We start from the raw sequence: 27,967 nt of genomic DNA, 5'->3' as shown, positions 1-27,967 counted from the left end.
ATTCGTTCAATTCTTTCTATAAACGCGTTGTGTCTCACGTTTAGTTCCGCTGGTTTACTTCAAAAGTCGAAAATGCACGTAACGAAAGTTATTATTTAGATGCTTAAAAGTTGTTACGATTTATATTTGCCATTTATTTATATTAATTCGTACCGTATAACTACGAGCACGTGCGGGATGCTCAAATTTATTTGCGCCAGTAGAATACGGCTCATTGCGGCTCTGACGATAATGTCGTATGCTGTAGTTTTTCTTTATCATCAGATGATTCTCAATTCTGCGGCTTCCCATTTGCCTCAGTTCTCAGTCACGATTTGGAACCATCCGTCACTTGACAGCTCGATGAAAACAGCATGGAAAATTATTTCAATTCGGATCTCCGTATTTGTATGTTTAAAACTGCATTTCTCACGGCATGTGTTCAGTTCAACGTGATGATCTGCAATCTCCCCTTTGTAGAAAATAACTGGTAATATAACTTTGTGAAGTTACAAAAAAATAATACGAACACAGACTACGCGGATCGCAATTTAATTGATGTTTAAGCCCTTCCCAGTTCTGTACGTCATGCAAGCCGTGCTCACGAGTAATTAATAACACACCTGACGCACCACAACGAAAAAAGGAGTTCAGTCACACCCAAAAGCAAATTTTTAATCCATCTACTCAGTCTTATCTGTGACAAAAAGTTACGCTTAGTGTAATTCAAAATCAACTGAAGCCATTTCCCAAGAATAATTAACACATCAGAATTAAAAATGGTACGTGTGATTCCAGTGCATAATTTTTTGAGCCAGAACGTGGCCACAATAGAAGAGCCCACTGCATCGTGTGTAGCATGTAATCTTCACGGAGAATTATTGTTGTTGGCATTACCAACCCATTGTGTCGAGGTTCATGATCTCAAAACGTCTGACCTGAAACTTCTCACAGTATTTCCAACCGTCGATTTGGTATGTCAAATCCTCCACTGCACAACAGGCGATTACGTCGCAACTCTGGAATCAAAAATATCAAGAGATGGTCTTACGACTAGCTACTTTGTAAGAGTTTACGTTAATTGGGCACTAGTAGAAAGTCAAGGACATGCCATGCGAGCAAGAATAGCAGGCAGAGTAACACCGAGCTTAAACCGTCCTATGAATAGTCTGGAGATGATAGAATTGCCTCTCAACGGTCAGCCAACGGTTATAGCATGCTGTCAGATGACAGGAAACCTACTTGTTGCAATTGGCTGTAGCGCTATTCTTCACGAGTTTAAGGTAGAGACTCAGCAAACTTCGAAATTAAAATTTATAGACTTTGAGGCAAGGCCCTGGTCTTTGGGCTTCAGTTTTTCTCCTACTCGAATGGAAATCACAGAAGATTTCATTTGCATATTGAATTCAACGCACTTCCTCGCCTTTCGCCTAACGAATCCAATGTACGATGACATAGATCAGCTCAGTTCTATTGCCTCAACGAATTCGTCTTCAGTTGACAAAACTTCGATATCTACAAATTTTTCTTCACTGGATAAAACTGAGAAGACATCAAGTTCCGGACAACAGGATTCATCTCCTCGTTCAATTGAGAATTTAAATTTCAAAACTACTTATAGAGGGCATGAACAATCCGGTGCTGTTAGCCTTGATTTGAATTCTCTGGTAACTAGCGATTCTAGATTAAAATTATCCCCTCGGGATAGCACAAAAGTGAATGTAGACCAGAACTTGAATAACAATAAATTACTCCGCTCTAGGCTGGGTCCTAACAAGGTACGATCCAAAATTATTTCCAACCCGTACATAGATTGGGAAAGATTGGTATGCAACGAACACAATGAATTACAAAGGCTAGCATCACGGGGCATCGTGGAAACGAATTCACTTCCATTTACCGTTAATCTACCGTCTATAAGCTTGGAGAGAGCAAGTCCTGGACACACCTTGAATCCGTTTATATTGAATCCAAGCAACATGGACGTTGTGATAAAAACAACATCACCGGACGACGGTTGGTCAGAAAATTATGCAGTGAAAAATTTACTCCGTATAAAAATATCGAACCAACCCAAGAACTCAAACTATGATGGGGAGTCAGAGATATTTACTTGTCTTGAATTAAAACCTCTGTACCTAAAAAGGGAGTGCAACAGTCTCTGCTTAAAGAAGTCTATACTCAGGTCCGATAAGTTTAAATATCTTCATGGTATTACATGTATTATCTGTACCACTCAAGAGGGATATGTCTACCACTTTGCGGCAACAAACTGTGAGGATTCCAACCCGACTTGCTTGACAACCTATCCATTCACTGCACCCGTTCGTCATATTGCTTTGGAAAACACTGTCCTTCACGCGCTCACCGAAGCTGGACTCGAGTCCTATACTTTACGGTTGTCCCACCACATAGCTAGAAGTTTAAACTACATCGATAACTACAAAATCTCATGCCCCAGTGTATCGGAGCCTGTCTGCCTGATTGGCCTGCACCCATTTTTGGGAATGCAAAACTTATTGCATACCAGTAGTTGTCTCGTTCTTCTAGCCAGAGCAGAAAACTCCTGGACTTTGTACTCTTTGAATTTACCAAGCTCTGAAAATTTGTACTTGGATTTTTTGAACACTGCTAAACATCACAAAAACTCCAGCCCAATTACGTACAGGCACCTGCTCGGCGAAGCACACACAATACTGAGATTGTCTAAAGAAGTTAAGCGATTCACTGGAACATCCATTACGGATACGTCAAATATTAGTCAAGATGTCCCGGATTCTAGGATAGAGAGCTTATACAGCCAGTCGTGCGCCTTGTTGGGGGATTTCTATGTCAATTCTGATTTACAAACAGAATGGGAATTGAGTATTCCTTATTACAGAATGTCCCAGATAAGAACTGCAGAGATTATTTCAAGGAAATCAACAGCCAATGCTCCTGGTTTGGTCAGATATCTGAGTGAAAGCTTGGCAAACATGAGAAGCGGACCCGAAGCGGATGCCCTTTTCCAAACTCACAATGTAGTAGACTTGTTAAGTTCAGAAAGTGTCGAAGAATTGTCAATTTTGATACTGAGAAGTTCGATATTGAGAGAATACGCGACTGACAAATTGATTAATGTTTTATCGAAACAGGTATCTAGCGACTGCGCAAGATTGGCAACCGTGCTGCTGTACCTGCAGTCAGAGAAACAAGAAGTGGCCAAGGAAGTATTGGCACCAATATCAGAAGTTTTCGTTGAGAAGATGGTCCTCGAGCATTGGCACCTTCTGTTCGATTCGACTGCTTTGAAAAAACGGAGCCGAGCTGTGCCAACCTTCTCGGAGTTCTCCGGTATTTTGATGCAACTGAAAACACGAATATTCGCCGAGGTTCTGACCCAGCTTATCGATGATGGTATTCTAACGTTGCATCAAGTTGTGCAAGTGTTTTTAGAGTATTTACCATCCAGAGTTGGGAGGGATGGTCATGATGCGGCAGCAGCATTGCAGCTCTTTATAGAAACATACTTTCAATGTTTCTACGGTGATAAATCGTTGGAGCGGTCTTGCTGTTCGATAACTGAGACAGCAAACGATTTTGCAATTGCGGAAGCCTTCCGAATCCTGGTGAGATCATATCTGGGCAACTTGACACAGTCGAAAGTATACAAAACAGTAGAAAACATTACAGATTGTAATCAAAATGAAGAAAAAGCGTACCTGTTTGCCAATAAACGGCCTTTATATCTTAATAAATTACCCCCCTACTCAACAGAGTGTAAAAGAGTACAGCGTCATGAAGAAATAAACAATACGTGTGATGTAATCAAATCAATTCGTAGCGAAGTACCAAAACTGCAAGCCTTACTGGCCAGCGGATACCTACCTGCCGAATGCATACGAGAAGTAAAGCAATTTTTGGAGACCCAAGAAATCGAGGGCCATCTTGCATTAAAATCGCTATGCATAACCGACAATGAGATAGTTACACGGATGCTTATGATAGAATACCCACAGGCTGTACTACAGTATGCAAAGGTTTGCTTAAATTATGAAAACCATGGAAAAAAGATATCACTTCTCAAACTCTATTTAAATTTATCTGTTCTTGATGCGAAAGAAAATGAAAATAACACTCTAATACTCAGATGTGATTAACTTTTTTCCTCAATCTCAATCTTATCACATTCAATCCACAGGATAAATATACCAAGGAAACTGAGTGGAAATGTTTGATTCAATTGCTGCAAAATGAAATCTCAATGCTGGACGAGGGTCAGGAATCTCAACAGTGCTTTTTTGATCAAATAATGAAAGGTAAAGTATCTGGTAGCAAACGTAAATCAAGAAAATTTAGTTAGTATTCGATACCTATCCTATACTCACTTCATGTCAATCATCCATTTGTTATTTCTGCAGACACACTGACGTATTTGGCACAAACTTTACCTTTGGATGAACTCTGCCGAGTTCTACCAAAGGAGGATGAAGCAGCATACAAGCGCTACACAGATGCTTGTCGTCGAGCAGGTCATGCGGACCATGTAAAATCGTTGATTGTCGCAACAGGTCATCAATTATTGGCTACATTAAATCTATAAAACTGTAAGTAGTAAATTGCGAAAATCTTACTCTACTTGTACATTGTCCTGAATTTAAAAAAAAGAATTTTGTCCTCGTTGGAAATTCATCCGTACAGTGCAGAGTATGTGCATTGGGTTGATATTGGAACACAAATTTAGTATATTGAATTTTGTTTTTCTTCCGAGCTATCCTACTTCTATACGTACAAACGGAAGTTCGTCATAGCTGACTTACCTTGTATAATTTATAAGTATAAGAAATAAGTTGTTTATGTCGGGAAAACAAAGTGAGAGAACACTGATTGAGAACTACATAAATTAGCTCTGTAATTTATCGTTGAGAATCTGATATTGATTTTGTTTTATCAGCTAATTGCTCGAATTTCTAAAGTCAATGACTTTGTTTTTTTTTTTTGCACACTAGTCATTCGTAGTCATAGAGATTATATAATATATAACACATGAGATGCCAGGCGATCCAGAAAAATGTAATGAAGATATTACTTGTTTGATGGTTAATCATATTAGATACACGGTTTATGCCAAAGTACTTATAACAATGAATAAGAATACTTATAACAATGTACGATAGAATATCTCAATTTGTTACAAAGCTGTGACTGATGATTCGATTCATTACAGTTGAATCTGCACTATTTAAACGTAATACACATTATGCTTTATTTTCAATTATCGGTTTTGGAAATTCTGTCATTGTCGCTCACTGTCGTTATATTTTATATCTATTCCAACAAAGCTGATAATTTAAATGGGTGAAAATTGTAAAGTTCACAAGGAAAATGTTCCTGTAATGGACTAAATTCGGCTTCTTAGCTAAATTCAGATACTGTTTGGAACCAACTATCAGATAGCTACTAGTAATCAATTAATAACTGATGTTAACGAAATTTTAAATGATAAGATTATAGTTATATATATGCATATTATATTAAATATAATGGACTGTTGAGTGTTTTTACATATTATAAGTAGAGATTAAATTTTAAAACAGTTTAAAAATTTCTAAGGCGTTTTGTTATTCTTCAACAGTATCTTAGGCAAAGATTTACAGAATAATAAGTATACTTAACAAATTGTCACACTAATTGTAACAGGCAAAGTCCAAGTTCTCGGTTTAAACTGTGGTTCCCACTTTGCTACGAACTATAGCATTCACTTTGCCAATTATACTTAATAATTCCATATCCCAAATTTTTGTCTTAATCAATGATCACATAAATTAGATATTGCAATATAACTGATCTGATATTACACAACGCTTTAGAAAGTAAACTGCAGTCTTGATGTGCCTTTAGGATCTGTCTCTCTTTGTTAAACTATTCATATAAATTATATTTCAAATTTCGTATCGTATACATCGATGAATTAGTACGACGTAATAAATGAATGAAGTTAGAAAGTATCGCTGTGTCTGTAAACGAACGGTAAATTAAACTTATTAATGTTATATTAACGGTGCCGTGGTGCATGTATATTGTCATACTTACCTCATTTGTATAGTATCAGTTTGATGATCAATCACGTAATAAATCGATCAGAATCTTACTCGGAAATGATTTGCAGTTATTTCCATCGGATTGGATTTCATGCATCTACCTCGAAGGCAAATTTAATATTCCAAGCAGTAGCATAAATAGTCTTTGACGTGAAACTACACAGACGTTAATACATGTATATCACATTTATTTTAATTCAATTTACAATAATTAATTTTTTTAACACAACGGATTCGCGTAATTTTCAACTATGTAACAACTAGTGTTGCTTTCGCATTTCAACATAATAAATAGATTTGAGATACGTGTAGTGAAGGCACCATTCTCCATATTTACTTAGTACATCTTTGACCTGCAGCTACTAGAAAATCGAGTAACACTTCTACAGCAAAGAGGTCACAACGGGTTCATGTTCAAAAATATGTTCGAAGATGTTATAAATTATAAGTTAAAAGTAAATGATGAATAACAAGCGTAGTGTTCACTGAAAAGACGAATGTGAATTTCTAGTCAATGAATAGTTTGTCAATTACTTCTATCTATACGCTATAAATATTTATACATATATATGTATGGTTAGCATCTTACAACGCTAATTGCATTTGTTTGAATTTGTCTGGAATGTGTTTACAAAATCTTGTCTAACTCCTAGCTTTGTTATTGCAACGGTATGCGAATATGTAGAAATGTTGATTCGAAGAAATCTTGATCTAAATTGTTTTTCACTAATATCAAAATGGATATACGGTCAACAAATTCTTTGTCATTCTCTCGCCGCTAAGTACAAACATTCTATCATACAATTATATGTATCTGAGGTAAGACCTATCGTACAATACAGTTAATCTGCCAGATTACACGAAGTATCTTAGTTTGAGTATAAAACCAAAATCTACAAAGTAACAATTTAAATTAATACGTAAGATTCGTAAACGTGATTTCAAACATTCTCAGCTGAATAGTTGTCCAATGAAGTTCATGGTGTCATCGCTGATATTATTGTTATACGAGTCACTTGTATAAATTTTCTAAACATACTCTACTCGACCATATCCTACAGTCGAATTTATAATACACATTATACCATCTCTTTTGACTTTGGATTGAGAGGTTCAGACACGGCTGCATTTGCATCTTGCTTGGTGATCTTGTGAACATTTCGCTTCTTTACTTTCGATTGTGAACCGATTGCCACAAAGTTATTTTCAAAGTATTCTTCAATGTCTGATAATTTTTTGCCATGAGTCTCTGGGAGCATAATATAAACAAAGACTGCTGTGCCCAGTGAGACTGCAGAAAAGAACCATTGGACACCATGTGATCCTGAAAGAAGGAGAGTTGTTAATTGCTGGGAAAATAATATCACATTTACAGTTTCAGTCTACCTCTTGAAATCTCATTTTACAAGTATGTGGACCCTATGCCTACCTCCAAACAAATCGGTGAGACCTCTGTAAGATTGGACTGCCGCAAACATTAGAACATTTCCTATCGAATAAATAATAGAATTAGCTAAACCTCGGATGTCCGTTGGAAACAGCTCCGCCGTCATGGTCCATGGTATCGTCAACATCCCGATCATGGATGTGGCAACGTAAAACAGTAAACACGCAACTGGTATCTGAAAGAATACATGTAGTCGACAATGTTATCGCTTACACAAAGAGCCGATTCTAGTTGACCGGCTGTGAGGTGCTCAAGGCTAAAAACTGTGTACCAATGATAACTCACCCAGTCTCCTAAGTTAACCTTCTGAATCTTCATAGAATACGTATAATAGCCGGATATCAGCATAAAAATTGCCATGCCGACAGACGATGTTATACATAGCATCCTTCTCTTAAATCGTCTCAATAAATAAGTGTTACCTACCGAACAAACGAGTCGGGTCAAGCCAACCCAGATCGACGCTTTGTATGGATCTACATTTACCTCAGCTTCCTGAAAACGTTAAAGCAATACTTTTAAAAATATGTTGCTTCATGATAAGACTTGTTTCAGATGAAACGTAAATATTAACCTCAAACCATGTAACCGCATAGAACAAAGTGATATAGATCCCGGAATACTGTTGGAATAGGAAGAGCAGTATCAAAATGAACATTGGTTTCCAACCGGTTGGTTTGAGGAAGGAGCGTAACTTAGCACTTGTACCCTCATGCTTGCTCCTTCGTTGTTCGCTTAGTCTAATTTCATGTTCTTTCAAAATTGTATTGTACATATCCTCAGCTGCCGTGACTTTGCCTACTTTTGGTGCAAATCTGTATATCCTGGAACGGAAGGAAAAATTCAAAATCCATATTTTTGCTGCATGCACGAATACTATGCTATCTTTCAGTATTTGTTGCATGAGGATTCTGAACTATAATTGGATCACTATTTTGGAGTGGCAAGAAAAGCTAGACTTTATAAGAATTATAAAACTTGGATAGCTAAGCGAAAAGGAACAATTTTCAATACTCTTGTTCGAATTTTCTTACCATTCGAGGGATTTCTTGGCTGCATCGGGCCTTCCTTTCGCGATAAGCCACATAGGAGATTCTGGTAAAAATATTAATAATACCAATGGTATGGCAGCATAAATAATGCTGATCCAAGCAATAACGCGCCAGTCCAGGTATGCACCCTTAATATAAGATAGGACCATTCCGAAGGAAGCCAGACCTGGTCCAGCTGCAAGCAGAGATCCCCTGAATTCCGGTCCAGCAACTTCAGTGATGTAAACCATAGCTGGAGCCGTTCCCATAGCAGAAGCCGATCCGGTTAAGACTCGACCTACCAATATCATTGGAACATTGGTAGCTAGCGCAATCATTATCCAACCAATGGTGCTGGGGATTGCAGCAAGCTGAATTGTTTTCAGACTGCCGATAGCTTCAGTGAAGAATCCGCCAATCAGTGCACCAATTGGCACACTCAGCACGACAATGCTGGCTGTAACAAATAATTAGTTGAGTACTTTCAATATTACATACAAAACACCTCGAATCATTTCTCAAGGTAAAAGTGGTGTGATACAGTGAGATAACATCGGTAACTGTGTCAAACATTAAATTGGCAGTTTCCGTTGGGGAGCGATGAGATAGAAATCTAATCTTTTATGCGTAATTAATTGATAAGTATTTTCGTTCCTGAGCAATTATATAGATGATAAGAGGTAATTAATATTTCAATCCCCTGGTAATAATTCAATTCCTATTTGTAACATACATTGTATACAAGGCATATTGGCATCGCCTTCGCATTGTTTAAATATAAAACCATACCCATCCATGAGGTTTCGGTTTTTGTAGTGGGAAGGTCTTCTTGATTCTTCTCGAGCTGTGGAACTAAAACTGCAGAATATGCCATGGCTATCCCGACAGCGACGTGAAACGACGTTGCCATCACGCAGGCTGCAAACTAAGTAGTGGGATTTTTAATGATTATAAAATGAAAGAAACAAGTAACGCATGACAATTTATTTTTTTGTTCCAAAAAGTTTTATTCATATACGTATCATACCTGTGGCAATGCAGCCTTGATGGAAGGTGGTTCTCTGAACCCCTTATTGAGACTTCGCGAGGAGACAATTGCATCTTTAAAACATTCTCGTTCATTTTCCTCGATATTTTTCGACGCCTCCTTCTCAACACTGCAAAAACAAATGACATCTTTACATTCACACGAAAGCGGACCAATTGGTTATAATTTTCTAAATGTTATGCATCAATTCGTTAAAATTGATTGTTTATCTCTATTTCTGTTACGTACAATGCATGTAAGTACAGAGTAGGGAACATAAATGTAGGTGGGATAGAAACTAATTCACATTAATAAATATATAGTTGCATTCTTTATTTATTGTTCGACCCCTAAATACATTGCATTGAATTCCGTCAAATAATTAAATCGTTCGCTTATCGTTGGTGATGATCTATTTAAATAATTGTGCAAAGTTTAAAAATTAGCAGTTTACAACTCGAAGTTTCGAACGTCTTCAAATCAATACCCGTACTCAGCATGTGGTTGAAGTTAGTAACGTTACTGTAACGTTGCAAGTTCAAAAAAAAAATCGTTACTTCGCACCATTAGAATTGTCTGAGATTTAGCAAACCATACTGAATCAAACATACCCATATTTTTCAAAAGCCAACTTCTTGAATGTCACTCCAAAATGGCCAAATAATGAGATTCCTCCTGATGTTTCGTGACGTTAACGTTACTTACTTCAACCTTGTCAATCAGCCCTCAACTGTTTTTGCTGTCGCACTTTAGGTTATTGCCCGATTCTCGGACGGTTCAGCTCAGCACGTGAGCATGTCGATTCAATCGTATTTCCAATTTATTCGCGCCTGCTCCAAAGAGCCAATGAAACCTTGAACATCAGCCCTTGTGTCGGTTCGGAATAAACGCGTATCACAACAGTAGGAATGAAGGTATAATTTTCCCACGTGCTAGTACAGCAACTTTCATAATTCTGTAATTACAGGGTAATCGAGTTTTTCACGCGCAGCTCTCGAAAATATGCGAATCGTTTTAATGGTTTCACAATACGTAAATACATACACATAAATACCCTAGGTATACATGTTGGTATTCTAACTCGATTGATGCATTCAGCGTGTGTATGCATACGTAAGTACATGGTATGTACGTAGGTAAAGCGACCAGAGTGGTTGTCTGATCGCAGGAGTCGTATCAATTGAAGTGAGTCTTTGCAAACGGCGAAGGACGAATTTATGTAACCCAGGCTACTCAGATAATGAAAATCAATGTGATACAGAGCAGCGCCGCTGTCGCGTATTATTGTTAGTTGGAACCGGCACGCGAACAGCGTGAAAATAGAACGGATCAAACAATAAGATTCTATTCGTAGTAATTGGGTTCATCTTGTTCGCGAAAACAAAGAACTTACTAATTGCAGAAATATGTTATACGTTTCGTAGAATAGTTCCAAGCTTTTGTCGCCGGTTTCTCTTTCGTTTTTCTACGTACATATATACATAAACATTCGCGAGTACAATTCGGGATCATCTCTGTATCACCGTGAAGACTTGTGTATAAAGCATTAACAGACACTATGAGGTAACTGGCCGATTTGGTGCAGGCGTCGATGGCGTTTGTTAAAACATTGACGAACAAGCGAGAAATAAGAATTGGACACACTCCTAACGGTGGTATGTCGCGGTGCTAATGCCAAAAGGGTGTATAATTTTTTTTTTTATCGCCAGTGGTTCCGTAGACTTACTTTCAAGCTAAATATTGAAAAAAAAGTATATACGCCCTTTCGGCTATAAAATTTGTTTTTCTTTTCTTTTTTTTTTTGTCAATGAAAAAAAAACAAGAATCATACGCTCTTCTGGCAGTAGTACCGCGACGTTTTCTTACTCTTCGCCCGGAAAACATAGAGCTCGCTGATAATCCGGATTGCCGAAAACAAGATCGTTTCCCCGTTGTTTCGCATGGTAATAGACGTTGCATATTTTTCTTCTTTTTTCCCCATCCGAATCGCGGAGGACGCGATCACGAGGTTGTGGTCGTCGATTGCGCGACGTTTGCGACCGCGACGCGTTACGCCACTGCAATTTCAATGGCACTTGTCTACAAATGTAACGTAAACCACGAGTATTGCACAATCGTCGATTGAATATTAATGTCGAGCGCATGGTATTTCGAAATTATAGCAAGTAATACTAATACTAAAACTCTGCACGAGGCTCGTATCGATAAAATGATCCTTCGATTAGAAATTTATTCGGAAATTCCGATTCATGCAACCAAGACTCGCGTATCGTTTGAAACACTATATTGTGGAATTCCTTTCATTTTACGCGAAGAGGAAATGAAGAACAATTCTTCAACGCCGAGGCCTGCGGAAAAAGCGCTGCAGAGTTTCAATTACAGCCAACACGCGCTGCCTTGTGCTGCGATAAAAAACAACAGCGGTCAGCTGTGATTAACCGTGACGCGAAACACAATATTCACCTATCTGTTGCATGTGGTATTGAAAAATTGCGTCAAAATTGAAGCAATTCGTTGTCGTTGCAAGTCAATTAGTAAGATATCATATCTTTATGGGCCAGTTAAACGATTTGGTAGACAAGTGGAGAGTTTCTTTTTATATCTAAGGGGTAAGGAAGCGGAGGAACGAATGTGCGCAGAAATTTGTGTAAATTACGGCGCCATTCGAGGTGTACGATTGCATGTGTTATTTTTCACCGAGAACAAATGACACAGATATTGTCAGACATGATAATCGCGAAGTGTCGAGACTAACAATAAGGGATTTAAGGAAGGTAGATCGGAATTAGTAGAGGAGTTGTAGAGGATTATTGCACCGTGCAGTACAGCATTGCCCTATAATAAACTGATAAAATCTTAGCAGCTGATCAACGTAAAGATAAGAGAACCAGCATTTGGGGATGGTTTAAATATCCAGATTTGAAAGAGAGCACATCAAATACGGTTGTATTGCGTTGATAACAGAATTCTGCCTGTATGTACGTGTATCAAGCCCAGACAATGTTTACTGCGTATATACAATTAGACATTATGTTTATACATATTCAGCCGTACAGGAATAATTATTAGTTGCCAAATCTGAAGCTTATAGGATGGATACACGTCTCCTTTTTACGTCGGCGTGCTCGAGTATCAGATTATGATGTACAGCGTCGATCGTGTTTCCTATTGTATTTGCTCATTTCTATACAACGGTTCAAGATTGTACATTTTTTCATTCCCCTTTATTTTCTCACCGCTTTTCGCCTGCCATTAGATCAAGTCTTACCGCACTAAGTGTAAACCGAATTGTGAGCAATCACATTCCACGAACTCTCTCGAGTATATTTTCCCCATTGTAGCGAGAATAATAATCCCTATTTTTCAACTGCTGCAGAATAGCTAAGTAGAGAATATGTAATAATGGTAATAAATAGGCGTATACGTTGCAAGATCTGCCTATATGGTAACGCGTGTTATTTTCGCTAAATACTACGAGCTCTTCGTCCGCCGTTACACACCGCAACTTCCAGAATTAATAACAATTAAAACTGATTTCAAGCGACGTCGGTTTATTACGGTTATTATTATTATTATTATTATTACCATGATTATTATTAAAGTTCTTCCCATTACGATTGTCACCCATTACGGCGTCGGAATTAAGAAAACATGGCCAGAAACCTTGAAATAATAATAACAACGAAGGAATAGAGTAGGCATTATATACTTATGTGTATGATGACGAGTGAAATTTATGTGACGACGAAGACGCGAATCGGACTGTGCGGATAAAAAATAATTAAATAGGTTATATTACATGTGCGATTATGCGCGCACGTGTTGGAAATATATTACTGTAACGATCCAAACTGTAGTTTATATAGCAGATATGATGTGATCTCTAGCTTGTCTAAAGACGATGCCTATGAAGACGTATTGCATTTCTTTTTATACACAATCAATCATTGATTCAATATCTTACATATGCCTTATGTATTTGACTCGAAGACCCTTGTTAATCAGACAACATATAACAACTAGATCCAATTGGTGTCAATTAAACCGTGTTACCTTTTCCGACAAGCAATCTAAGCCTTTAGTGTCAAATATAGAATTAACACGCGAAGATGTCGGCTCTTTTTATCACGATTGTATTAATTTTATTTTTCAACTGCTACGAACGCTGTTCACAATTCTATGCGAAACAATTTGAAGCGCAAAGAAAACTAGACGGAGAAATTAAGATATTTTAATCGGTTCGTCATTTTTTCCGGTCAACATAATTCTCAAAGCACGTACGCGTAAATACGCGGCAGCAAAAGTTTTCAGCATACATCGTTAAGTGGAATAATACCTGCATCTGAATATAAGATGTGCAATAAATAAATGTCACAGCGATAAGTTCAGCCTGTTCGCAACTGGATATTTTCAATAACGACTGATTGTTGGGAGCGTATATGTAAACGATATATTCGTTCAGCTTAGGGATATAAAAAAAATAGTCACTATTATCGTCAGCTGTTCGGGACGACTTAATTTATGTGCCTACGAATTCGCAATTTCGTATTCAGTAACTGGAAATCTAACTTCTGAGAAGTAGGTATAATACGAAAGGATAGGTGCAAGTCATATCCTGCAGTGAGATACATACCGCGAACGAAAAGAAGGCCGAAGGAGGCTCCTCGAGTATGTTGTTGAAAAAAATACTTTGCCATTGTCGACAACATTTCGCTTCTCGGGTATCTACATCGTAGGTGTATGTAATACATCAATAGAACTCTGAGCCCTTGAACCATCCAGCATTGCGAGACTACAAACTTGGCACGTGAATCAAGGAAGTAAGTCCAAAGTTTCACTGCGCTGTGTCGTTATACTTGTGTTTGTTTTACTTCTTTTTTTTTCGTTTATTCGCGGCATCGATGGCTAAGGAAAGAGTTACAAAATATGTGTACGAAAAATCCCGATAGTTTAGCTTTGAATATTTTTTCATCCTTTTGCACTTGACGAGTGAATTCTTCCATCGTTGTGTTTATCTTCTCTTTCGTTTGATGACATTTTATCGTTTTTATCGTTTTTTTTTTTCAATTCTCATTCGCGATTACGTAGTTTGGCCAAACGCCGACGTGTCGAACAACAGGAGCTTTGTGTATAATTATTCCCGCACGGATCTTACACCGTCGATAATTAATTTTGCCTAGGCCTACTGCTACCAGGTACGTATCCAGGTAATAATATTCGACATACTACGTATTTATAATGTACGTAAAACAAATTTCAGAGAGGTGCGAATCTTGCAGAATAATCCTTATACCTATATGGCAAACAGACGCGTGTTGTACGTATAAGCTGTAAATGACCAGTTGGTTAACGACAACAACAAGACCTGATTCGATTTGTACGCGACGCAAGAGAAGTCGGTAATTCGTTAATTAAGCGTTGCAGCTGAATTTATTCGCATTGAATACCTATATTGAAATCGCGCAATCACGTAATATGGTACATATATGCAATGCGTGCAAGTCTTTTTTTTGCAGCATAAACAAGTCTCGGTAAAAATATTTTAACCTGTCTCTTCGAAACATTATATATGTGCGTGCGTGCGTGCGTGTATATATATATATATATATATATATATATATATATATATGTATATAGTTTTTTTTTTGCACACTACACACGATATTTAAATATATAAAAAAATCGCCGATGGTAGGGTAAGACGTAGGTCGGTTTGGTGTGAAATGCTTAATGTATGTGAAGAAAAAACCAACTGACCAAAAGTTCGCTCGACTCTCTTACGTACGGAATATTAATTATCGTATCCTATCCCAGAAAAGTTGTTGCGAGTATAATAATAGCTCGATACCCCCCCCCCCCCCCCCCCCCGCCCCAATCTACATCGTTATACATATATCGTCTGGGTTTAAACGGAACGGCAGCATTGGAGGTAGGTAACAAGATACGAGCAACACCGTGGCTTAAGAATCGATAGCGTCCGATGATTGTTGTCGAAGGATCGATAGCGCATTCCTATCGACGTGTAAATACAGTCGTACGGCTCTTGTGTATTGTGGTGACCTTGTATTTTCTCTCCGTTTTCCTGTCTCATCTCCCGCTATGCTTGTGTAACTCTAGACGCCGCGTCACTTCATGCTCATATAGACATCGCCGCGTAACGTTTACGTATATTAGCTACAAATGGTAACGAGGAAAATGATTTGAAATAATTTTCCGTTGTTTTACGCGATTCCCCCCCCCCCACCCCCCTTCCGCCCCGCGGTTTCCGATCCATATCGGAAACATATCCAATAATGTTATCGAGGAAAATTTACATAATCAATCATTTGACAAATGCAAATGACAAAAAAAAAAAAAAAAATAAATAAAAATAAATAAATAACAAATAGGAAGCAATAATAGCTATGTAAAAAACGGTCTGATTTATACTCGCAACGCGTTTATCATACTTTACATCCTACACGGTATATAAGACTCACTGAAACGGGGAGCGTCAGAAGTAGTTATAATATACGGTTAAAGTGTATGTACCTAAGCTCCTCTTTCCTCCTCCTCCTCCTCCTTCTCGGTTACACCTATGCACTCACCTGCAGTAGCATGCGACATGCATAATGCATTGGGACATGCATGTGTGTCCAAGTCGGGGAGTGGGGGGGAGGTCGAGGAGCGTTGCACTCGCCTCTGTCAGACTTTACGGCGTTAGCGGCAAAAGCCACGCGCACGTGTAGCAGCTCACGATCAGCTGTATTCTTCGCGCGCGATCGATCATTGCATATCCCCTCCCAAAGAATACCCAACCTTTCGTCCTTCCGCCGTGACGAACATGTATTATCACGTGGAATCGATTCTTCCTTTCCCTTATATCCCAACTTTACGACGAGATTACATGCCGTTGATTGTTTTTTTTTTTTTTTTTCAATTATTTTTGGAACGACGCAACGGTTCTCTACGATCGACAGTGCGGTGTCTTCCCTACTGAAAATGTTCATGTGTCAAGTCGTATAATGTTTTGAAAGAATTCGGCGTGTAATTTATTACACGGTTTGTTTGGAACATTCTATAAAATGTATAAGAAATCGCATAACTAATTATGAAAGCCCGAATCATCAGATATACTGGATCAAAATTTATCTAGTATATCTGATGATTCGTGCTTTCGTAATTTATTACGTTATTTCTTATATATCTTATCGGATTTACAAAATAAATCATTTAATAAATTACACGCTGAATTCTTTGAAAACGTGATATGATTTGACACATAAACATTTTCAGTAGTGTTCCTTCTCTAACCTTTTCTGTTTCCATTTGCCCTGGCCTTAATACACCGCAACAAGTATATTTACAGATAACCAATATGTACGTGACACATATATCAATCGCCGCGGCGTATATCAAGGATTTTATTTGCAAATAATGTCTGGTTAGATAACATATTTTACTATATGTATTACTTAATCATTCCGCCTTCACGCTCTCTCTTTCTCTATTTGTCGACTCATTTAATCCCTTTTTTACTCGGGGTGAAAATATCAGGAGCAGCGGATTGTAATGTATAACATATGTAACAAACCCGACTGTAGAAAGTCAGATTTGCAAATCATTCCTACGACTCGCACGAATACCTACATTTCGCTACGTGTATACTATATACCTTCCGTTACTTATAGATATATACCTACAATGAGTTGGTGGGAAGAAAAAGAGGCTACACTTTTTATCGGGTCGGGTTCCCTCCGTCTCTCTCTTTTTTTGCCCCCCATATCTGTCGGTCAAACGTATCAATCGAAATACATTCACGCTTCCGCAGGTTCTTACGCATTACAAACGCACACGTTTTCAAAATTGCTTTGAGCAATTTTACCAGCTGACAATGAGTATCGTTCTTTTATTTATTTTCCTTTATTCTTTTTTTTTTTTTTTCGTTTTCTTCTGATTTTTACCACACGTTTTGAATGATTTTATTTTTTATTTCTCTCCACTAGCGGTAAACGTTGAGTGAACGTATATTACGTGGAAGAAAAAGAACGCGCCCGCAAAGCCGTCATCTCGTGCCAGTCGTCAACGATTGTAAAAGTTTCCGTTGACTTTGCGGGGAATTCTGATCGCGGATTGAAACGATGACAGCAATGCCGCCCCACGCTGTGCAACAGTTGATACCGGCTCTTTCTCTTTCTCGACGTAAAGGAGAACACGTGCCGCGCGTGGTTTGCATTCCCATGATTTTCGTATCATCGTCATACAATCCTCGGATGGATTAGAATTACTGAACAATGTTGCCGCTGGCGTTCGAGGACGGCCGATTCCTACTGTATGTGTGGGTAAATTACACGTGCAACTCACCTCAGCGAGTACGGATCCATGTTCTTAGCTGGAGTGTAGTAGTAGTAGTAGTGGTAGTAGTAGTAATAGTAGTAGAGTAGTAGTAGTAGTAGTAGTGGTAGTAGTAGTAATAGTAGTAGTGGTGGTGGTGGTAGTGTAGTACTAGTTGGGAGTTTTCGCCTTGTTGCCTCTTCTGTTTATTTACGAATTATGTAGACACATGCATATGCATGCGTATGTCACACTTCACGCTCTGTTAAATTTAGTTTCGGCTTTTCGTATCTTTTTCCTTTTTTTTTTTCTCGCTCTTCTTCTCGCGTCTCTTCTTTTTATGGTTAACCTTGATTGGTCTCCGGTCGCTGCGGTGTGTGGATATATGTCTTCGAATTAAAATTCACTCATCTGTACGTATAGTAAAAAAGTCGAATGCGTGTGTGTGTATGTGCGTGTGTGACTGTGTTCTAAAAATTTGTTTCTCGTCAACTCCTTCCGTTCCGGTGCGGTGAAAACCTCGTTTTCATATTACCTCCTGAAACGTAAGAAGAGATCAAATCTGTGGGTGAAGAAACATCGAACGTTTTTTTTCAAACGCAACAATACTGTAATAACAATGATAAATCGTATAGTGTAACGAGGGAAAAAAATTGTTGTTCCAGTATATATTTTTTACATTTATTACTTCTTACGTGCAGGATGACTTTAATTTCGCGCGACACAAGTCACGTGCATATTTCTAAAACACTAGACACCGTCCAAGGCTCGAGATACAAAACGTCTGACGATAAGCGAGTTCAAGTCTCGCGTAAGCCAATGCTGTTGTACGTAATACGACATACCGGGTGTACAGCAGCAATCATTTGCAGAGCCGAGCTACTTTGTATTTTGCCTTTGTTGTAAGTTGCTAAGGCCGCGGTCGGGTGTGCAGGTTCCGCATAATGTAATGCATGAGTACATATCCTTGCTGGCGTATATACGACAGGCGTGCCGTGTCTATGTCCGTGAAGTGAAATTTGCGTTATACACTATCGAGAGATAGGAGAGCACGATATGACACATATGATTTATTTTCTTATCTCGGGCAACCAGAGATTGACGATGGCGTTATTGACACGCTACACGGAGACTTAGCAAAATTTATATTTTTCTCAGATTACGCGCGATGTGCACGTTTCTCTTGTTATCAACGCATGATACAACGCGTTCCAGGTTCTCGGTGCTGTATTTCTCTCTCTCGATTGTCGAACAGATAAAACTATTTAAAAACGTCTCGATTCGAATACGCGTTATTGAATACTCGTAAAATTTTCGCGCGTCGTTATCGTGCCGTAAAGCAACCTGCCGTATAAAACATAGAGTGAGAGAAGAAGCCAGGCTACGATATACAGTATACGATTTATCACGTGTAGCAAGTAATTGTAATTTCATTCGCCGTCGCTCGTACAATCCTCAATTTATATACACACACGCTTATGTACATCATACAATAATACCGTACTTACTTTCACCCCTCCGCTCAGGCGTCGCCGGGGTTTTTTCCCTTCTAATCCTTCCTTCGATCGTTCCTCGCTTGTTCCACCAAAAGTCAGTGGGTCGCGTTAAATTGTCGAATACTCGTGCAGACGACGACGAGTTCGAAAGTCACGAAGCACTAGGAGAAGTATACGAAGACGGAAGAGGAAGCTTAGGACGTACGGGAGTGCAAAGGACAATGGACACGAGCGTGTTATTCGGTCGGGATGAGGATGCGTAGGTAGAGCGTTAGACCGCGAGTGGATGTATGCGTGTGACCCTCTCCAGTGGTGGCTGACTGACTTACCGACTGACTGCCGGACCGCACGGCCAAACAACCGCGACTGATCAGACCTCTGGAGTTTCGCAGCTACGGACCATCGACGGACCGGCTCTTAATTCAGGAGATCTGACAATGAGCCAACCCCGGAACGGCATGCGCCGGCTGCAGTACTCCTCACAGTCATCATACATCAGACATTGGCTACCGGCCGCCCCATAATTCCGCCGATGACGCCGGTCGACATTATCGCTCGCCAATCCGTTTAATTTTCACGCTAATTGCACGCCGATCTCGCGTATTAGATACACGACGTACCGATCGCTCGATACTAGATCGAATCAATTATCAGATACACGATTTTCTTAATTGGTAATTACCCGGAACAACATCGGGAACAATACCAACTGGAAATGATTATTATATCGTGTTTAAATGTCTTTATCTCTTGCCTCCGACAATCGTACGTGTTTTTTGGCAATGGGCTGTGCTTACTTACGATCGGACTGACTTGTAAGTGTAAATTACATTTCCTTACGTCGCGATGATATTATAGGTCTGTTTTCTTGTCTTCCTGCCGCAGCGTCTTTGCGAGATATACGTGTACATATTCGGAATACGGAAGGTGTAGAAAACCGTGTCTCTAAAGTTGTTGTACTCTTTCGTTATTTCAGAAATCCTCACTTGCGCACCTATACTTGTACAAGCACAAAGCATATCATCCTGCGATAGCCGGATAGTGTTTCTGGAACATTCGCAGCTCCGGACACATCGATACGATACGATATTTCCGAACTGATTCGTGCATTGGTATACGTGCAAATAATGTGATTTCCCCAGTTATAATTGACCGTCGAGTTTCATGCGGTTAAAGAAATGTCGTAAGAACCCAGATAGAACACGCGTACAGATAATGTCCGAGTGACCGTCTAAAATACGTATAGTACCTATCCGTAAAATCCGTTAATTACGGATAATGTACATATTGTAGACGGTCTATCTTGGAGTCTATTTGTACGTTTTACTTTGCTGAATTACTGTCTTTTTGTATTCCTCATGCGAGTATTTTGATTCGTGGAGAATGTTTGGCACACGCAACGAAAAAAATTGACGTTCGTTAAGTGATTGCTGCTATATATAGGCAGTGAACAAATGTAGGTGATCCGATGAATAAGAAAGGTAATACCCAGGACCAGGCGCGAATCCATGGCCGGGGGGGAGCAGAGCTCGTATATGTGTAATTACTTTTCTTCGGCTTTGAGACAAATCAGGTGTTCAAATCTTGAGACTTATTTTGATGAACCAATACCGCGACAAATATTTTTTCACTGATCTAACATTACCTAAGAATATTGCACACCAATAAATTAACGGCCATAGAGGGACAAACAAGATAAAAATGCAATTCTCCGATCGTAGTTCATTGCCAACGTAATTAACTAGGGAGAAAAGTTTGCTGTCGCGGAATGAATTTCCATGTGTTTACTGTTACAATCAGGGTTTTGAGGGTATCAGGATTCTTCAGATCGGGTCGAGGCTGGAAAAATCTATAAGTATCGGGTCGGGGTCTCGAAAACTTCTGGATTCGTGAAAATGTCGGGATTCACGAAAACATCAGTTTTATCGAAATTTCCGGGATGCCAGTATCTCCCGATGAAAGATGACTTTTAACTGAAAATATTGATGTCACTTAGATATATACTATTCACTATTAGTATTTAGCATTTGTCCAATATTACATGTCCAATATTAGATGAGTTAGGTTATCCGCGTTTCGGGTTTCTCGACAATTTCTGTTTTCCCGAAGATATTGGGTTTTACGAAGATTCCGGGTTGTCAGAAAGTCCCGAGTTTCCCGAAGATTTCAACTTTCCCGACCATTCCGGTATCGGTAAAAAAACCCGATTCGATACAAACCCGTTTCGAATCCGAACTTTTTCCCTCCGAGATTTCGGGAATCCGCAAGGCGTAATTAAAGTATTATGAGACCTAAAAGTATCAGACGTAAGCTTATTGGATGTGAGAAAAAAAAAAAAAAAAAATACAAAAAGTACAAAATAATTTTGTTTTCAGGATTGACCTGACCGATTTGATTGAAAATTTAATGTGATATTGAGAGAGTCAAGAGCTTTCACAGATACAATGGACAGATTTTTAGTTTATTCGTCTTTATGCCCGAAAAGTATCACAGTAAGGAACAAAAATTTGAGAGAAAATAATTGTTCTTATCATGAATTTAAGAAGCTCAAAATCTGTCCATTGTGTCTACAAAGATTCTTGACGTTGTCAATATCACCCTGTTTATATATATATGGGTCATTCCATGTCAATTCAACGACGTTGCGACGGTGACCCTCTTAGATTTTTATGATTTTTTAATATATTTTTATACATATAGAAAGAAGTCCTCAGCTAAATTTTTAGCTCTTTATCTCTTCCCATTCCGGAGTTGTCGATTTTTGAAGAAAATAACGAAAAAAATTCATGTTTCTGACAACAATTGAAATAACCTAATTAAATACACAAATTTTTAAGTATATTTTGATGCTCTTTCTGAAAAAAAATACAAAAATTGAAAAAAAAATTTTATTCATGCTTTCTTGGCCATTTTTAATCGAAAAATTGGATTTTCGTTCAATGGGACACTTCTGATTTTATCCAAAAAAATTTACCAAATTCTACGTTAAAAAACAAAATCTTTGAGCCATAATATAAGATGGGCTTTCAATAACTTCTAGTGAAAATAATTTAAAAACGAATTTTTTTCAGTAATTTTGATTTATTTTCAGAAAAACAATTAAAAATCCAATTTTTCGATTAAAAATGGCCAAGAAAGCATGAATAAAATTTTTTTTTCAATTTTTGTATTTTTTTTCAGAAAGAGCATCAAAATATACTTAAAAATTTGTGTATTTAATTAGGTTATTTCAATTGTTGTCAGAAACATGAATTTTTTTCGTTAATTTCTTCAAAAATCGACAACTCCGGAATGGGAAGAGATAAAGAGCTAAAAATTTAGCTGAGGACTTCTTTCTATATGTATAATAACATATTAAAAAATCATAAAAATCTAAGAGGGTTACCGTCGCAACGTCGTTGAATTGACATGGAATGACCCATATATATAAATGTCTGTCTAAAATAATATAATTATTTTTCAAATAAATCGGTCTAGTCACTTAATAATTTTTATTATTTTATTTTTTTCTCCATACCCAATTGATATTGAGCTCTGATACTTTCAGGATCTTAGTATTTTAATAGTACTTACTTATCCATAAAATATCATTCTGATATTTGCAAGAAGCATTTTCACTCTACTTTTCCCCCTAAGGCCTTTTTATAACTATCTCACATATGGTCACATCAATATTATAATTATAATTTTAATCGATTTTTCCTTCAAGTAATTAATTAATCGATTGTGAGTATAAAACAACATTGCTTGCAATATACTGCTCCATGAAAACGAGCCTTTAAAATTTATTCTATGAAATTGTCCACAGTTCAATTTACATTACTTTGAAATACATTCGTGAAATCAATAAAAATCTTAAAGTTTCAAACGTTGTGAAGGGATTTCGAAATCGCAATAATTTGTTGTAAATTAGCGATTTTTAGTAATCTCACAAAGGTTAATTAAAGAGTACCGACAACTGGGGCGTGTGATTACACAGCGGTTTTTAGAAAAAACAAGCATCCGAGAAACTTTGAACCTTCACCAATTTATATGGTTTTAAAAGCCGATTGTTTCCACTTTACCTTTTGCTTCTCGAGCATACAAACCTTCATGAAGATTTTTGTTTGCTACTTCCGAATTTTCCTTTCAACTCCCAACCATTAAAACAAACTGATCCACAGTACTTTTCAAATTTGAACAAAAAAAATATCTTTGTGTTACATAAATGTCATTTACATATCAACCGCCAAAATAACTTCTACTTTTCACAGTAGTTTTTGCTAAAAGAATATCGGGTCGGAGCGATTTGAAAAAATTTTTTCGGGTCAAAGCTATTAGTACTAATTTGTTTCACGTATTAGTTGTTGACAAAATATGCAGCAATAAGTTTTATCAAGGCAAACCTTGATTAAAGGTTTAAAGTCTGAAAGTATGAAAGTTTAATATACAGTCATGATTTGCAGTATTTTTTACAGTAATAAATATACGTTTTTTTTTTCGTATTTATAAAATTTATCATGTAATTTTATCTTTGCCCCCTCCACCCCTCTCCCCGCCACCCCTCTCCCCTCCGCCCCTCTCCCCTTCCCCAAAATTTGTCCTGGATGCGCGTGCAAGGCCAAGAAAAAATTATACATGAACAGTAAAAAGATTTGAATGCAGCGATTGTGAAAAATCTATGAAACGTAAACTCCAGTTTCGATAAGTGTAGGTACAATTTTATCAAAAGTAAACAACACAAGTATTTGTAACGTTCTTTACTCATTTATTTTCGACAGCCTATATCCGTATAATTAATTATATCACAGTACGGGGTCTCTCCCAAGTAATTCGTGTCCACATTATTCCGATGGCTCCGTCTTTCTTGATTTTATTTCAATTAGGCATGTTTGGCCAAGTATAATTCATACCGCTCGAATGGCTTTCGCGTTACGTTATGTTACGTGTATTATATACATATGGCGCGAAACAGCTGCTTGTTCGACTGTTGTGATAAAAATATAAATTGATATAATAAGGCGATCGGCACACATACGCATACATAGATACAATATATACGATGTTTACCTGTCGTATATACGGCCACTTTGGGCGATAGTTAATTAGACAATGATTCATTAGCTGTGGGCTGCTTGGGATGGGTGTGCTGTACAAACGGCGTTGACGCAGGTCTACATTGATTAATAAAATAATATTATAACACGATACGCGGAATCACATATGAGTATGTGTTTAATAATTATCTGAAGATCGCGAATCCGGCAATATTATAGTTCGTATAGCACAATGCGATCAGTCGTATCGGTTGGAAATATCTCATTGCCAAGTTGTTCGCGTAAGATCAGGTTGACACGTTGAAATTATCCAATTATCTACGTTTTTTTCCACGTTGTTTCGACGATATACGCTTGTCGCCTTCGTCGGCTGTATTACAAGATCAAATATGCCGATTTGTGCGGTTTTTATCGCGTGGGTGATTTAAAACGACGCCGTTTTTTCAGCGACCAGGTTATACCCTTGATTGTTGTATATTATGCACGTTTATTACGTACGTATGACGATCGGTTGTCTGTGAGGGGATCGCGAGACAGGGCCGTAAAGATGTTCGGTACGCCATGCCGTCACAATTTGCGAACGTTTATAAGGTTCAACGAGGCACTTGACCCGCGCCATTGCGATACCACTGGATGATGAAACGGCACGCGGGCTCTCCGTACAATTCAATATCATCGTAAATCTTACGTGAAATAATGCGATGCGGCTTTATAAGGCACCGGATCGTTATCGCGATATGAAGGTTAAAATATGAAATGTACGAAAAAAAAAAAGAAAACTGCGTACACCTATACGGCGATTGTTTTCACACATCCGTGTACCCTGTAGACATCGGAACTCAGTCGTAGCTTATATTATTTATTTGTCAAACAATGCACGGGATATGAAATTTGGCGAACGGTATATTGACGTAGCTAGCGACCAGCTGCTGAGCGTTATCAACGAATAAATAAGTGATTAAACGTAAAATTCACTCATGCGCAGTGGCGAAACGTATTTATTATTTATATATAGGTATCTGTGTTTTTTGTTTAATTAATTATTGATGAATAGTTAAAAATTTTCGAAACCTTCGGTGAATGCATTTCTTCTTACAACAAAGATATCAACGAATATTTCGGAAACTTACAGAATTGATTCTATAATGTTGTTGAAATCTCGATTAGTATTATACGCCTTTTGTACATGTCATAATACGTTTCCAACTCGTGATTATGTACCGAACGATAAGACAGCATGTGAGCAATGAATTGAGAGTCGAGTGTATATGTATATGTATGTGCACATGTATATACACATCTGTATCAGTATATTTTACATGAATCAGTCAGCCGTGTGTACAGAGTGACAAAATATCGTTCGTTACACATTTTATCGATAATATATTCCCATTTCTTAAATTAAATCATAAAATTTACCCAATTTACCGTAGTTTACGGGAAACGAAGAATAAATGTTAGTCAATAATGGAAATTCGAAAGAGTTTCTCTTTTTGTCAACTTACTCCGCAGGGCAGCCGTTTAAAAATTTCATTTCCTCCGTCCGGCGACACCTTCTGTCAAATCTCTTATTGTACGCTTCTGCACCATGTACGATTTTTCAGCCACACCGTTGACGATAGAAATCGTTGTAGATCGCATTCGAATAAATAATTATACTTGTATCGTATGACTGACAGTTCGTATAATGCGAGCAATACAGAACGTGAGTCTGCGAATTCCGCGAAATTTTTACAGGCGATAACGCGGCTATCTTTGCGACCCGAAGTCGACGACACTCCGATTTTAAATAATGGGTACTGATGGAATTTTTGCTCATACTTAATAACACGCAGATATATATATATCCGACCTATGTATATATCGTATAATATTATGTACATAATTATAATACGTAGGTACGTAAACAATGGATCTGCCTGTCGCGTGTTGACACTGTTTTATATTTATATTGCAAAAATATTCTGTTTGCTTTAGTTTAAATAGTTTAAAGATACATGTACGGGTACAAGGTGTAAAATGTACGTATAATTACTCATGTGTGGATTAGGTTTTGCCTATTTTTAGAAAAAATTTATCGCCACTTCTACGCGGTAGTTATATCTATATGTAGCGTAGTACATCAAGTCCGTATAAATTATATACCCAAAGACATACGGAAGCCAGGGGCATGACATGCCTGCCTGTTTCTGTAATATAAGGTTACGGGTATACATACGCTAATATATGCTTGTATCATTGTATCGTAAAGTTGTGTATACAAATTGTTTGCGATCTTTTTATAATTGAGGAAACCAAATTCTACGTTGTAATATTTAAAAAATCAAATAATACACACGCGTGTACGAAGATTCGTGACTGACTTATATTAAAACATAATATCTTGTACGCGAATTCTCGCGCGAAGAGAAACCTCTGCTCGAAGAGTTACACCACTTCCGTTCCTCGCTCTTATCTCGCGATTTTTTAATCAAGCCGTTTTCTTACTTCCTCTCTACCCCGCATCCTCGCCTGTCATTCCGAAATTTTGCTATCGCGCAATTCACGTAGATATAATATACCGTAATAATATTCATGATTTCTACCTGCAAGCTTATAATTATCAGTTTTGCGCGTCGTTGTGATTCTTTTCAGAGGCAGGTGTATTAATGTATATCGAGATATATGGGTATGCCTGTACTCCGTACCTTCGTAAATACAGCGTAACTAGCTATTGTATATAATTATAATATTATAATGCCGTTTTTCTTCGTTTGGCATGAAAAGATGAATATGCGACAGTGAAGCAGAGTATACTATCGGCATCTCTTGTATGTCTGGCCTAGAATTTGCCGAATCCATTTGACCCCGCGCGTGACACCGTATAATTAATTAAGCCCAGGGTGCGAACGTATTTCAGCTTTTTATACGCGATATCTCTACCAGTTTGCGTTATAGCCCTGTCAGAATTGAATAATCAGCTATAGTGACAATTGGACAAAAAGGACAATTTCACGTCAACCGCAGGATCGTGTAACCAGCTCTAATTATAATTATTGACGTAATTTCAATTTTCAATCGCTCTCGTTGAATTCGTGATGTCTTTTGCGATTGTTTCTTTGATAACAGCGGGTAAAGTTTCGATATAGATATTTTGGAAGTACGGATATCACGCGACTATACACAACAATTGCACAATTTCCGGTAATTCTTTTCTTTTTTTCTTGTTCCCCAAACGCATTTTTTATTTCAATTTTTATTTTTTATTTTTCACGCGGTACACAATATTTTCCATGTAAGAACGATATGCGAAGGTGAAGTGGGCCGTTAAAGATCTACATAATCTTAATCTGCGCTATAAAATAGACGTCAACTAGATATCAGGTACGAATTATACGTAATAATTGGGAATTGAAGCGAAGGAGTAAAGCGCGAGAAGAAAAGAAATGGTGAAAAATTACCTCTCGGTCCTCATCGCCCCGCGTAGTTTAATATCAGGACCGTCACAATTAGGGATGATGTTGCGGTAGGGTCATGACATTCGACTGCTAGAGCACACTCTCGCGGTTATGAACTGAC

The 27,967-nt window shown here is 37.9% G+C and overlaps 2 protein-coding genes across 4 annotated transcripts; one reads left to right on the top strand and one right to left on the bottom strand.

The window, feature by feature from the left end:
* Positions 1 to 203: 203 nt before the first annotated feature.
* LOC124179655 (Hermansky-Pudlak syndrome 3 protein) lies at positions 204 to 6,465 on the top strand. The gene is made up of 3 exons (XM_046564280.1): positions 204 to 3,998; positions 4,160 to 4,277; positions 4,380 to 6,465. The coding sequence occupies exons 1-3, from the start codon at positions 759 to 761 to the stop codon at positions 4,559 to 4,561; spliced, it is 3,540 nt and encodes a 1,179-aa protein (XP_046420236.1). The 5' UTR covers positions 204 to 758; the 3' UTR covers positions 4,562 to 6,465.
* On the bottom strand, positions 6,231 to 27,967 carry LOC124179664 (facilitated trehalose transporter Tret1-like). Of its 3 annotated transcripts, XM_046564316.1 has the most exons (9): positions 19,386 to 19,812; positions 17,908 to 18,415; positions 9,565 to 9,694; positions 9,327 to 9,462; positions 8,541 to 8,994; positions 8,081 to 8,330; positions 7,792 to 8,001; positions 7,489 to 7,681; positions 6,231 to 7,383 (listed from the first exon to the last, which is right to left on the bottom strand). In XM_046564316.1, the coding sequence occupies exons 2-9, from the start codon at positions 17,925 to 17,927 to the stop codon at positions 7,139 to 7,141; spliced, it is 1,638 nt and encodes a 545-aa protein (XP_046420272.1). In that variant the 5' UTR covers positions 17,928 to 18,415; positions 19,386 to 19,812; the 3' UTR covers positions 6,231 to 7,138. The 3 variants fall into 3 exon arrangements, with proteins under 3 accessions (XP_046420272.1, XP_046420273.1, XP_046420271.1); XM_046564317.1 differs by lacking the exons at positions 17,908 to 18,415; positions 19,386 to 19,812 and adding an exon at positions 27,850 to 27,967; XM_046564315.1 differs by lacking the exons at positions 17,908 to 18,415; positions 19,386 to 19,812 and adding an exon at positions 25,915 to 26,188.

This window comes from Neodiprion fabricii, chromosome 4, assembly GCF_021155785.1.
Source record: "Neodiprion fabricii isolate iyNeoFabr1 chromosome 4, iyNeoFabr1.1, whole genome shotgun sequence".
NCBI classification, from domain to species: domain Eukaryota; kingdom Metazoa; phylum Arthropoda; class Insecta; order Hymenoptera; family Diprionidae; genus Neodiprion; species Neodiprion fabricii.
The sequence above is the reverse complement of the archived record's forward strand: the minus strand, read 5'-3'. Positions and strand labels throughout refer to the sequence as shown.